We start from the raw sequence: 13,884 nt of genomic DNA on the forward strand, positions 1-13,884 counted from the left end.
TACATGGAGTTAATTCAAGTAACAAGACTTTTGGCTCCATCTAGATACATCATGGGTGTTCCAAGGCTATGAAGTGCTTGCACTTGGTGTTGACGATCTTACCAAAGGGCTTGCAGAGCTCTTTGAGCTCCTCCTCGGAGCATTCCCAGGGGAGGTTGCGAAGGTGTAGAACCTTCGACGGGGTCTGAGTGTATCGGAACTGGTGCTGGCTCGAGGTTGACATTGCTTCCAGATTCCGATGGTGGAATCGCGATCGATGCAAGATGCAAGATGGTTGGTTAGGGTGAAATCGAAGCCACTCTTTAGCTTCGTCTGGTTTTGTAGAAAAGTGAGGATATTTTTCCTATCACAATATGTGAAGAATTATCTGGGCTGCGATTGTGATTGTGATTACGATGCCGTATTTAACCTCTTTAAATCGGACTTATTTAACTACCGGAGCAATGAAGGAAAGCATGGGTGATTGCAACCAGAAACAACCCCTAGCTGCCATCCAAAATCGAAAGTTGGAACCGGATACACGAACTTGTATCCGGATAACCTCCCCTAGCAAAACGTGAACAACTCTGGATCCGGATATGGGAAGTTGTATCCGGATAACTTCCCTTGCCAAAATCTTTATATACATGGATCCAGATACGCTAACAGTGTATCCAAATACCCTTCACGCCAATTTTGAAGAATGGCACAGGGTATATAGGTCTTTTACCTATAAATCAGCACAAATCTTTACATATTAGAGAGATGGTCGAAACAGTGGAATCTACCCACAATCCACTCAAATCAGCGCATTTCTCTTCTCTTAAATCATCAGAAACGAACAGGATTTTAAAATCAATCTTCGCTCGCAAATTCATTTGAACAGTATAATCTGTTCAAGCGAACACAGCGTTAGAGACAAAAAAACTAATTCTTAATTCAGTGGACTAAAATCAAAATTCAAATATAAGAGATTAAAAACCTTTTTTAACGTAAAAATTATTTAATGATGTTATAACTTTGATATAATTCTTACATCATAAAAATTAACACGCAGATACAGAATATTATTATTATTTTTAAATAAATACAATATTTTATGTTACGGTGTATACGAATCAGAGACACAAAAATTCGAGTTTCATTTGAATATACACTCGACACATGGCTTTCCTCTGATACAATTACCGAAATAATCGCACGTGCATATGCGCGTGCATACATCATCATAAAGTGGAGAATTAAAACTCAGAAGAAAAAAAAAACATGAATTTTAGAGTTTATATTAATATATTCTTTTAATAAATTAGACAGCAATTGAGTTAATTTTAAATATATAATAAAGGTGTAAGAAATTATATCTATATATATATATATATATATATATATATATATATATTTAATTTAACATACATACATTTTTTACATTCATTTAATATTTTTATTTCTTTTAAAAATATAAAAAGTATTTATTTATAACTATTTCATTCTTATAATAAATGTTGAATTAATATAAAAATGTGTCATTCTATATATTTTTTTAATAAATTATGAAAAACTTTAAATATTTGTTATTACATTATAAAATAATGAAATCATAGTAGACCATTCTAATTTATAGGTGATTGGGTGTGTTTAATTCCATTTGCCCAAATGGTGTATATTCATAATTCATGAATGAAATAATTGGTAGAATTTGATTTGGTGGAGAGCATGTTGGACACGTTAGCATAAAGTGTTTAATAATGGTTAAGCTGACAAATGGGAAATTTAATATGGCAGTTTAGCCACTGAAAGAGTTCAAACTAAGATATATAATTGGATTAAGAGTAATGTAGTATTAATGTAATGTTATTCATAGTTAACCGTTTCAATCATAATGTTATTTTGGTAAATAAATGAATGGTTTTTGTGTTAAGCAAAAGGTACATTCTTAAATTAAATAATAAAATAAATGTCTACGTTTAGGAAGGAACGTGATAATTAATTTGCGGTGCACTCTATGATAATTTTGATAATGCTGTGTTTTGAGAAGAAGAAAAGAAAAAAAAAAATGAGGTCATGCATGAGTTAAGAGTCGTATATTATGGAGAATGAACAGAATGAAACCCTCCATTTCTTGCGAATTAATCAAAATATTACTCCACCTACTAATTTTCTTTATAAGAATACAAATTGTGATTACATCAAAAATTCATTTTAATAATTGAATAAAACAATCCATGTAATTAGCACTACGATACTTAATATGTCAAAGTTATATAAATAAATCCGTACTAAAGCCAAATCGCCTAATAGGTTTGAACCAATTGCACAATTTACGTTTCAGCAACCAACATAATAATCTATTAGGCTATTGTCCATCAGTTAAAGGAATAAACAATGATGTATTATGTTAATCTTTAAATTTGTGAGTAATTAATTAATTAGTTAACATTAGGGTTGATTACAGAAGTCCAGAAGCTGAACCGACCACAATAAATGAGACATGTTGGATCTAGCTAGGGGTAGGTCCGAACAGTAGAAAGTCCAAACCTATATTGCATGGCTAATAAGACTGAATGTGTTAAAGAATACTCCAAAATCATGAAAATTAATAGCTTAGGATTTCCAATAATGCGTTTTGTTTTGGTGTCATTCATATATTATAAGCCATGATGTTCCACATATTCCGACATGTCGTCCCCCTCATGCTCCTCGTAACATTGTCAGTTATCAACATCTCTTCTACCCAATCCAACCACCCAATTCAAAAATTAATAACTTATTACTTGGAAGGGATGCCTGTGTAGGGTTACTTTCTTTCTCACATAATTGATTGTAATTTTTTAAAAACTTTATAAATTGAACTTTTAAAAAATTTATATCAAACCAAACTGGATTGTATCACCATCATCAAGAATGACCATCATAAAAAAGGGACATCCAAATTGGTTGCGGTAACTACTATCATACCTCATCTAATCAAGATAAGTAAATGTTGTATAATAATTGACATGATAATAGAGATTATGGTTAAGAGTAATTTAGTGGATAATAAACCATGATTAGGTCGTGATTATAATTTCACTGATCACAAGTTCATTTAGAAACCTATAAATAGAGGTTAAATGTAAGAAAGTGGATAATGACATTTATTACGAGTTTAAGATTTTATTGTGACTTCGATCGGATTAATCATTAACTTAACGTCAAAGTGTCTTTAACAGATATACTCAGACAATTTAGAGCTTAGAGAAAAGGATATTGATTAAAAACATTCAGAATTACTTAAAATAACTCAAAAAAAAGTGTGAAGGAATGTTTTGTGGAAATCCTTAATTCTATGTCCGAAACAAAAACTATTCTTAATTACTTAAAATATATTTTGATCCCTATCAAATAAACTTAAGTTTTTAGAATTTATTTAATTCATATTAAATCTTTATGGATGTTTATAAATTACTGGTAAAATCAATATACGAGTTATCTCTTATGCCAAAATTGCTGAGTACCCAGTGGACTCAATGTGGGACAGTCCATTCTTATTTAAGATTCAAAGTACATTTTTTAGTCAAGTTAAAATATATTTTTGTATTTATTACTTTGTGTGCTTAGATGTCAAGTTTAGTGCAATCTAAATTAAATTGGTCTTTATCGTATGTCTAAAATAACATGTTTTTGAAGACAAAAACTAAAGATAAGAAGACGAATTATAAGATATCTTAAAATTGTATAGTACAAGCATCTCATTAACACCTTTTCAATGTCTTTCTCTCACATTGTATCACTCATTTATTAAAGCATTTTGTATATTGTCTTTATGATTTTACACATTCTTTATTTATAGTTAATTTCCCCCCGAAGATAATAATTAAGTTTCCTGAAATTAAGATAATACTTAACCATAGAGTCTATCCGAGATTTTCAGTTAATTATTAATTAGCATATATTAAGTAAATCAAAGACAATATATTAACTTTGAAAATATTTGTTAAAATTGACTCTTATCAAACACATTTGTATGGTATAATGTCTAATCTGATCGGTTAGTTAGGTAATAAGTCAACACCGATAAAACGTGATATATTAACCAATCGGTGTATATTTAAGGTCGTTCGGTGTATTCCTCAACTTAACATTTAAGCAGGTGAAATGAGCCTGTGAGTGTTAGGTTGTAATTGGACCAACACGAATATTAATGTTATTTGACCAACATCAATTTAAAGTCCACAAGATACCTATAAATATAAGGGTAAGCTACAAATATAAGGTTAGCTTAATTGAGTTTTTGATATTAATTGTGAATTAAGTTCATTAAGTAAAATTTGATTTAAGCATCGGAGTATCTTTAATATGTAGTCACTCACTTATATACAAAAACAACATTATTTTTTTTAATATATAAAACTTTTAAAACAGAAATATAGCTTTCCTATGCTTCGCTTCTTTCCCCCAACAAAATTATTCCTTCCCATTGTTTTTTCATCAAGGGCAATTTAACTCTAATGTTTTCAAAGTTCTACAAAAGAGGCTTTATATTTTTGGACCTTGATTTGGGCTTTGTTGGGCCTCAATAATAAATCCAACGAGGTGTCACTTTTATAAGACTATTATTTCCTTTCATCCGATGGTTTCTTCATGCACTTGGAAAATCTAAATTATTCTTGCTTTAAATTTTTTAATCGTCTAATTAAAAGTTTAATTTTTATAAACTAAAATATATTTGGAATTATATAATGGAGAATAAGATTTCAGTTTGTACAGTTTAAAATATATTTTGTAAAATCTAAATTCAATCAAAAACAATTTTTTAAATTATACAATCATAATTTTGTTATTATCCTATGATTTGAATTTTCTTCACGACTATATATACAATCATAATTTTCTATTTCCCCGAAACAACATAACACTTCATTTCAGTTAACTGGGAATGATATATAATGAAAATTTAATATATTTTTTAAAAATTATAATGAGATTTTAAAAAAATGATGTTTGAAACGTAAATTAATTAACAATGTAAAAAGTTGGTAGAAATATTTTAGAACGATTAAAAGGTACAGAAAACTTCACACAGTTTGAAAGATAAAGAAGAAACTTAAATGTTGGACAAGTAATTCAATAGAATAGCATCATTTTATGTTAGTTTTGTGGTTCGCTGTTGAATAATAAATATGTTAACATATTTTTATTAGCTATCTGGTTTCCGATTTCCTTAATATTACGATGATGCTTTTGTTGCAAAGTTTCTAATGGCCATTTTGTTAACTATTTGGATTATTCCTTAAAAGATTATTTTTAAAAATAACAATTATATGATATTTAAATAAAGGGAACATCAATATATATTTATCTAATTGGATTAGGATATTTTCAACCATGTACCAATATAAAGATATATTCGTAATAAATAGCTACTCTAAATTTTTTTTAACTAGTTCACGGCTATTTGGTTGTTAAAATTTATATATGTGTATATATAATTTCATATCTCATGTTAAACTTATTTAAAAATAAAAAATAACGTAGTTCATACTTTATTATATTTTAAAAAATTATACATTTCCTTAATTTGAATGAGATATTGAATTATTATAAAATATTATAACGTGTTGTATGTATGCTTAATATAGAAGAAACATTCAATTTAACTATAAGTTTTTTTTAAAACACAATTTGATTCAGGGATGAACAACATAATATTCAATAAAAATTATATATATATAATTTGATATCACACACACACAAAGATATAATTGTTTTAAAATGTAAAAATGAAAATGATTTAAAATAATTAAGAAACATTGAGTTTGTCATGATTCACATGAATCGTATACAGAGCTAACAATACTTTATTAAAAAATGAATCAAATCAACAAAAAAGAAACTAAATATTCCAGTCATAGAAAAAAAAAAGTGAAAAATAGTCTAATTAATTTTTTTATATTGTCCTTCTTGTTAGTTAAATTTAACTTGCTGACTTAATTGTTAAGTTAAATTGCATGTTTTTTTTATGGTAATTTTATACTAAATTAGTTTAGTTTTTTTTTTAAATCTATATTTTAATAATGTAATATGTGGATGGAATGGTTCATTGAATTAGACCAATTTTAATATGATCACCGAACAGAATGAATTGGAAGTCATAGAAAAAACAATTTTTGATAGAATTATGTCGATAATGGAGTTAAAGTTGATTGATTGAAAGTTGAATGTTTATGGATGGGCTCCATGGTCATCTTCCCCGTGCAGCATACAAAATTTCAGAGAATCTTCTTTCGTACAAGGGTCCACCTTATTAATTGGAAACTCATCAATGTTAATTGCTACAACGTTTTCACTGGTTAGAATAAACCGTGTGCAACACAACATCAAACATTGAATCTATATTTCTCACTAAAAATACAATTTTAGAAATGCTTTGAACGGTGTTAATCTTAAATATATTTTTTTTTTCAGAATAAAGTTATAAAATCTTAGCAAAACTTATTTATTTTTATAACTTTTTTTTTAAAATTTGTTTATTTCGGTAATTTAAAAAAATGTAGTGTTAGATCAAGGTTAAGTCTTATTGTTTGGTCAAGTTGGATTTATACGTATAAAACACTTTGATGTTTATTAATAAATGTCTAAAAAAATAACAAATTATCTAAATATCAATTATGTATTTATAGATTTTGAAATAAACTTTTAATTAATATTAGCTTAATTACAGTTTAAATAATAATAATGATCTGACTTAAATTTGATATAATTATTTTGGTTGTTAATTTTGTTTGGGTTAAATATGTTTTTAGTTCCTATACTTTGGACCGATTTTGGTTTTAGTTTCTCTTTCAAATTAAGGTACAATTTAGTCCTTCAACTTTAGAAAACTCTGGTTTTAGTCCTTTTTATCAAATTTTTTTAACTTTATTTGTTGTTTCAAACGTGTTTCTCAGTTAACATTGAAGCAAAAATGTGTCAAACAGTGTAAACAACCCAAATGCTATAATGAAACTTGTTTGAAACAACAAATAAAGTTAAAAAAATCTAGTAAAAAGGATTAAAACCAGAGTTTGCTAAAGTTGAAGGACTAAATTGTACCTTAGTTTGAAAGAGAAACTAAAACCAAAATCGCCCCAAAATATAGAAACTAAAAACATATTTAACCCATTTTGTTTGTAATTCGAACAATGGATCGATTATACTATATATCAACTGTCTCTCGTAAAATCGAAAGAGTTGTTAACCATTGGATGCCTTATTCACTGGATAACCATAATACATGTAATGTGTTTTGGCTTGCTTTGGTGCCCTATGGTTTGGTTGATGGAAACAATGAAGAGAACTATTGGTGGAGTGCATTTGAGAGGTGTCAAAATCTATAGAAAATCCAAGCTAAAACGTCTTAATCCATGGAGTTAATACTACTTACTAATAGTTAATGCTACGTATACAACAGAAACATGAGACATGCGCATGGATCTTGACTTTGGACTTGCAAGCATATTAAGTTTAATAAAACAAAAACAATATCCGATGTATGGGTCTACATTTGGACATTGCATGGAGTATTAGATAACAAAGTTAATTATAATATAAGAATCTGAATTAATTAATGGAGCACATTAGAAACACGAGGGGATCAACATCAAAAGCAGCAAGTGTGAATATTTAATGTCATGTCGTTGAGATTGTTGAATTCAATTAAACGTGGAAGAGGGTCTTCTTCGCCTTTTATGTTAGACCAATTCTAGTTTATACTTCCACGCTATAGTAGGGCGGCTAAAAAATACATCTTGCTTTTTTACTTATTAGATACCCACTTATCTTCTCAAAATGGCGGCATGCAATGCCAATAACAATAACCCAAATATTCATTTTCTTTTACGTTTTCTAAAATTCAATTTAAACAACTCCAGGATTCAGTCCAATTCCAAATTCATTACGTTATTAAAAAATATTAAATATGTTTTTTCCTTAACTGTTTAATGAACATTATAATTAATTTTTTCTAAATTTTGAATTAATTTAGTTTTTATTTTTTATAATTGTGTAAAATTAATCAAATTTTATTAAATTTATTCGAAATTTCAAATATGTTTCTCAACTAACTTTATAATAGTATAAATAATTTAAATACTTTCACATCAAATAAATTTAACAAATTTGATTAAAAAAATTAAATCACTGGAATTGAAAAACTAAATTGAATGTAAGTTTTACATAAACACTAATTTTAACTTTTACTAATCCTCTTTAGAAGATAAAAGTATATTTAATCATTAAAAAGTGTGTTAGTATATTATTAATTATAAATCTAAATGTAAGATTAAATGAGTTATTGTTTCAAATTTTAATATATTTTTATCTTTAAAATTTTAAAAATAAATTGATAAAATCATTTTAGTTTAATCATATTAATTTTTTTTATGTGTTAAATGATATTTAATATTTAAATAATTTACATATAATAAAATATAACTCAAACGTAAATCTAAAATATATTTTAATATATAAAAAAAATAATACTATTGAATTAATAAACTAGATTAATTTATTTTTAAATTTTAAATATTAAAATAAATCAAAGTTTAAAATTAATTTTAAAGAATTGAAAACATATTTAACTCAATCTACATATAAATGACACCGCCATCGTTAATTTTTAATAAAACTATATTAGAAATGACAATGTATTTATTAGTAACATGATTAAGATAAAGTAAACACGTGGTAATGGGACACGGAGAAAACTAGATAAAGTATGTCGCAATAGCCGTCCTAGAGAGTTTGTTTGGCGGTGGAGATCGATTATTCTTCTTTCGGTCTCACTTCAACGTTCCAACTGTATTCATTAGTTTGGACTTGGCTGCATATCTGTCACTTATTCATTGGATGATTCTCACCTTTCTCGCAAAAAACACGTTGTGATTGTCTTGTCATCTGCTACTTTAATTAAGGTTTTCTTTACTATTTCGTGAAAGTAGAGTCACTTGCATATTATATTCTAATAACTTTGTGTATGAAATATTGCACAAGAACAACGAATTTGAACAAAGATGGTATCAATTGAAATACCTGTCAAACCTAAAGGTGTTTGGAATATTTTACAATTATACCAGATAAACTTCTTGCTTCCCCTCTATAGGAAACATCCTAGAGACTGCTTCAGTTGGTATAAAACGTGGAACATTCTAATTTGTAAATTTCCTTTCTTGAATAAAAACATGTCAGAATTGGGGGGTGGAATGGAATCCCTTCATGCATATGTTGAGTCACTTGAAGGAGTCAGCCGAGTGATCAAAGTGCGGATGACTCGTTTTCGTCGTCAACCAACCGACACAAGTCCATATGTCTAATTAAAACGCGCAGTATACAAACAATCCTATTCGCAGACGACATTTCTAGAAAGTAACAATTGCTTCATTACCATTCCGAACACTGTCTCACGGGTTTCACTTTCCCTTTGTCTTTTTGGTCATATTCTCAACTAGCACAGAATCGATGTTTTAAGACTATGTTCCAAGATTTTCATGTTTAGAAGTGATATAGTGTTTTTTGTAACAACTCTGCCAAGGTCGACAATCCGGTGATTAATATTAATGAGAAAAAGCAAAAGCAAAACACATTCCTATGTTTTTGTCTGTTCTACGAGTGCATGCATTTATGCTCTGCCTCTACTCCGAAATGTACATGAAAATTAGCAGAATCTAAAAAGAATCCGTCCGTGTAATAAATATTGAATGCAAAATATTAAAGAATCCTAGTCGTGTCGTTGTGATGATTGATCAAACATTTGAATCAGAGGATTCCTCTGTTGAGGATTGGTCTTGCTGTTCGTGTTCCTCCTCAGTAGCATCAGAAGATGTGAGTTGTTTGGCTCTTTCGACCTGACCCTCCCAGTTGGTGCGAGCCAACACGAACAACATGGTGATCATACACGATGCTTGGGCGGCCAACAAACCCAGCCACAAGCCTTTGAAATCAAAGCCCGCGAAGAAACCCAACCACACCGCAACGGGCATTCCCACAATATAAAAGCAACCCAAATTTATATTCGCTCCCAATTTCGGTCTCGCGGTTCCTCTCAGGACGCCGCAAATCGTTGTTTGCGGACAGTTCCCAAGCTCGCAGAGACCAATGATGGGCAACACCATCGACGTCAAAGTAATGATCTCCTTGTCACGTGTGAACATGGACGCCCACACGTGCCTCACCGAAACAGCAAAAAACAAGGCCGACAATCCCAAAACATAACTGAAAGAAAGCCCCACGAGTGCTGCGAGTCTGGCCCTTTTAGGATTCTCCGCACCCACTTCGTTCCCAACACGTGTTGAAACAGCAAAGCTCAGGGAAGAAGGGAAAATGTATATCAATGCGGTGGTTTGAATCAGAACCCCCATCGATGCAACGGTTGCTTGGGGATTGATCAATAACCCGCAAAGTAAAATCATGATTTCGTACCACCACCATTCCAGGCAAACTGAAATGCAACTCGGGATTGCCAAATCCAAAAGCGCCTTCCAACCGCAGAAGATGCCCTTCAAGGAAATAGGGGTCCATGTTTTCTTGTATATTTGGGATACCCAGATGTAGATAATCAACGAAAAGACAAGGTTGAAATTGGTCCAAACGGCACCTAAAGCGATGCCTTTGATTCCAAGTTTGAACACGGAGACGAGGAGGTAGTTGATGGGGACGTGAAGGAGAATAGAGAGAGAGGCAGTGTACGTGAGGGGGAGGGTTATGGATTGACTTCGTAAGTAGATTCGCAGAGGGTGTAGCAATGATTGTGCAACGAGATCGGGAAGAGAATAGAGTATGAAGGATTGAGCTTGGGTGGCGATGTCTTCTTGTTGGCCACAGAGGAGCAGTATCTTCTTCATGTTGAGCCACAAGAATGATATAAAAATGGAAGTTAAAAGAAGAAGAACAATTGTCCTCTGCATGGCAAAGCCCAAAAGTTTAAAACGTTTGGCCCCAAAAGCCTGGCCGCAGATGGGTTCCATCCCCATGGCGAGGCCCGAGAGAATAGAGTAACCAGTGATGTTGGCGAATCCAATGGCGAGAGAACCACCAGCTAAGGCAAGCTCACCAGCACGACCGAGGAACAACATAGAGATGACGGAGCGAGAGTAGAGTAATAGAGCTGTGAGCACCATGGGTAATGCTGTGTTTAATATGCATTTGGCTTCGTTGAAGGCAAGGGAAAAATGGGTGTTTTTAAGGTTTTTTTGGGGTTGTCGGAATGTTGTTGGGGGTTTGGGGATCAAAAGGGCTAACATGTCTGGCTCCTGAATTTTGGTCGTGTGCGTGTGTGGATGGCCCTCATTGCTCTCACCCAAAGTGGAGGTAGATGATGATAACTCAGACATGGTTTGGTGTGTATAGGGAAGTTGGAGTTTGTGTGTAAATCAGAAAATCTTGGTTGGAGATTTCGTGTGTATGGAGAGGTATTTAAAGGGAGTGGGTCACTTGTAGATTTTTTGTTCTATATGGAATATGGAATATCGATAGTATTCATTTCTCTCAGTACAATTTTGATTGTGATTCTTCAACTTTTGTGGACCGTGTTTCCAGTTTTGGCTAATATTTTTCTCCCCTTAAATTTTCTTACTAGAGAGTGAAATACAACTAATCATTAACAATATAGTTACAGTCCTCATGACTTCGGATTAGCAAACACATTAATTTTTATAAAACATTATCCAATCATGTAATGCGAATTTGGTGGTGTACATTTGGACATTGCATGAAGCATTAGGTAACAAAGTTATAAAAAGAATCCCAAATAATTAATTAATTATAATAGAAATAACAGCGATCGACATCAAAAGCAGCACCGAGTGAACGAGGGGGTTGACTTGAATTAAGCGTTGAATTATATTAGACCAAGTCTAATTTCTACTGGTCCTAAAGTTGGGCGGCCACAAAATATATGTTTTCATTTTCACTAATTAGTAACCACTCGTCTTCTCAAAACAGCTGCATGCAAATACAACTGTTTTTTTTTTTTTTATTAAGGTATGCTAAATTATTCATTCTTAAAAAAAATTATGTTAAAACATGAAATTTAATATAATTCATGTCTGTATAATGATTTTTTTTATTTGATATATATACCTCTAAAAACAAATAGAAATTCTGTTATACATGTATAAATTAAATTCAAGGTGGGTAAGAGAATTTAAGTCGTAACTTTACATGTGTAAAAGTTAATATGATAAGTGCTTGTGTACGGATATTAAATTTAAAAATAATTTCACGAACATAAATTTATATATATTCTATTATTTGTTCCACATATCAATCATACACTATTTATTTAAATAGTTATAGTTGAGTCATATAAGTTTAGTGTTAGGTATGCAACTCTCCTACATTTTTAATAAAACTATATAAAAAAAAATACAAGATTAAAACAAGCAATAATTGTTTCTTTTTTTTAATGTAGAATAACAACAACAACAAAAAAAGTTCAAAATTTCATGCAAATATGTTATTCTTTAGTACTATATCGACTCTAGTATTATAGTTAAACTAAAGTGGTCTCTTATCAGTTAGTTTATACTTTGCTAATAAAATTTATATATATTTTTTTATTTTAATATTGATTGAATATATTTAGCATACGATGATAAAGGATCTGTTTATTAATGTTCAAAAAGTATTGGAAAAACAAATTTTAGAGAAATAGCTCTGTAAGTTGTTTCAAAAAGAAAAAACAGTTTTCTTTTTTAAAAAAGTTTACCTAAATACATCAATTTTATAAATAAATTATTATCTTATTAAAAAGTTAAAACAAACACACCTTAAATGTCCTAATATTGTCATGATTATTTTAACCAGGCAATAGTAAAATTTGATATCATGGAATTTGTTCTTCTAAACCGAAGAACAAAAGTCATATTTGAATGAAAAATAGTATAATATTTTTTAGGCGTGTAAGAGACAAGAAAATGGATAAAAACAAGAAAAAATTAATGATATAATTAAATAAATGTAAAAAAATTAGAAAATACACACTACATGGAGAAGTTAGGACACAAAAGTCAACGCATGTGTCAGTGGGACAGACAGAAAACACTAGTTAAACATGGTAGCGATAGCCGTCTGAGAGAGTTGTTTTTGCGGTGGAGATTATTCTTCTTTCTGTCTCAGACAACATTCCAACTGTGTTCATTGCTTTGAACTTGGTTGCAATCTCTGACGTATTTATTGGATGATTCTCACCTGCCACAAAAATCACTGTAATTATCTTATCCTTGTCTTCTACTGCTACTGCTATTTTAATTAAGGTTTTTTTTGGTCAAATCTCAGTGTATATTATTATAAATTATTAAATGGAATATATAATTTACTCAGTTTGGCGAAGCCGGCAAGGATCGCTGTCTTGGAAGCATTTCAGTTCAAATGAATTTTCCGGCGGCTTTTCTCTCAACCACTGTACACCATCATCAATCAATTCACTGTTTCCTTTTCAAAACTCCATAATTCTCCAAGATAAATGTTTTTTAAGAACAAAATACACCACCTTTTAAAATAATTTTATTATTAAAAGAAATTATATTCATATAAAAAAAATTAAAAAAATAAAATTATTAGTTTAACTCAATCTCATATAATCAATTTATATAATGAAATTTATATTTATTTATATATTATAAATTAACTTATTTTTAATTGACTGAAACTTAAAAAAAAATATCAAATGCAAAATATATATAAAAATCTATTCAAATAGATAAGTTAGTTTTAAAAAATTAAAGTAATTCCTGCAAATAATTTCGGCAGCAATAAAATATATAACTCGCAAGCATCTTCCACGTGTCTCACAGTTAGAGTTGTGAGAATTAAATTTTTACTTATTTTTTTCTGTTATCTATTAATAGTTGATTTTACAGGATTAAATTTAAATTTTATTTTTTATATGTA

General features: G+C 29.9%; 1 protein-coding gene across 1 annotated transcript; it reads right to left on the reverse strand.

Moving 5' to 3' along the window:
• Positions 1 to 9,527: 9,527 nt before the first annotated feature.
• Positions 9,528 to 11,410, reverse strand: LOC106777182 (protein DETOXIFICATION 49). The gene has a single exon (XM_014664722.2). The coding sequence runs from the start codon at positions 11,322 to 11,324 to the stop codon at positions 9,738 to 9,740; it is 1,587 nt and encodes a 528-aa protein (XP_014520208.1). The 5' UTR covers positions 11,325 to 11,410; the 3' UTR covers positions 9,528 to 9,737.
• Between the last annotated feature and the right edge of the window lie 2,474 nt (positions 11,411 to 13,884).

This window comes from Vigna radiata, chromosome 11 (genome assembly GCF_000741045.1).
Source record: "Vigna radiata var. radiata cultivar VC1973A chromosome 11, Vradiata_ver6, whole genome shotgun sequence".
Classification (NCBI taxonomy): Eukaryota; Viridiplantae; Streptophyta; class Magnoliopsida; order Fabales; family Fabaceae; genus Vigna; species Vigna radiata.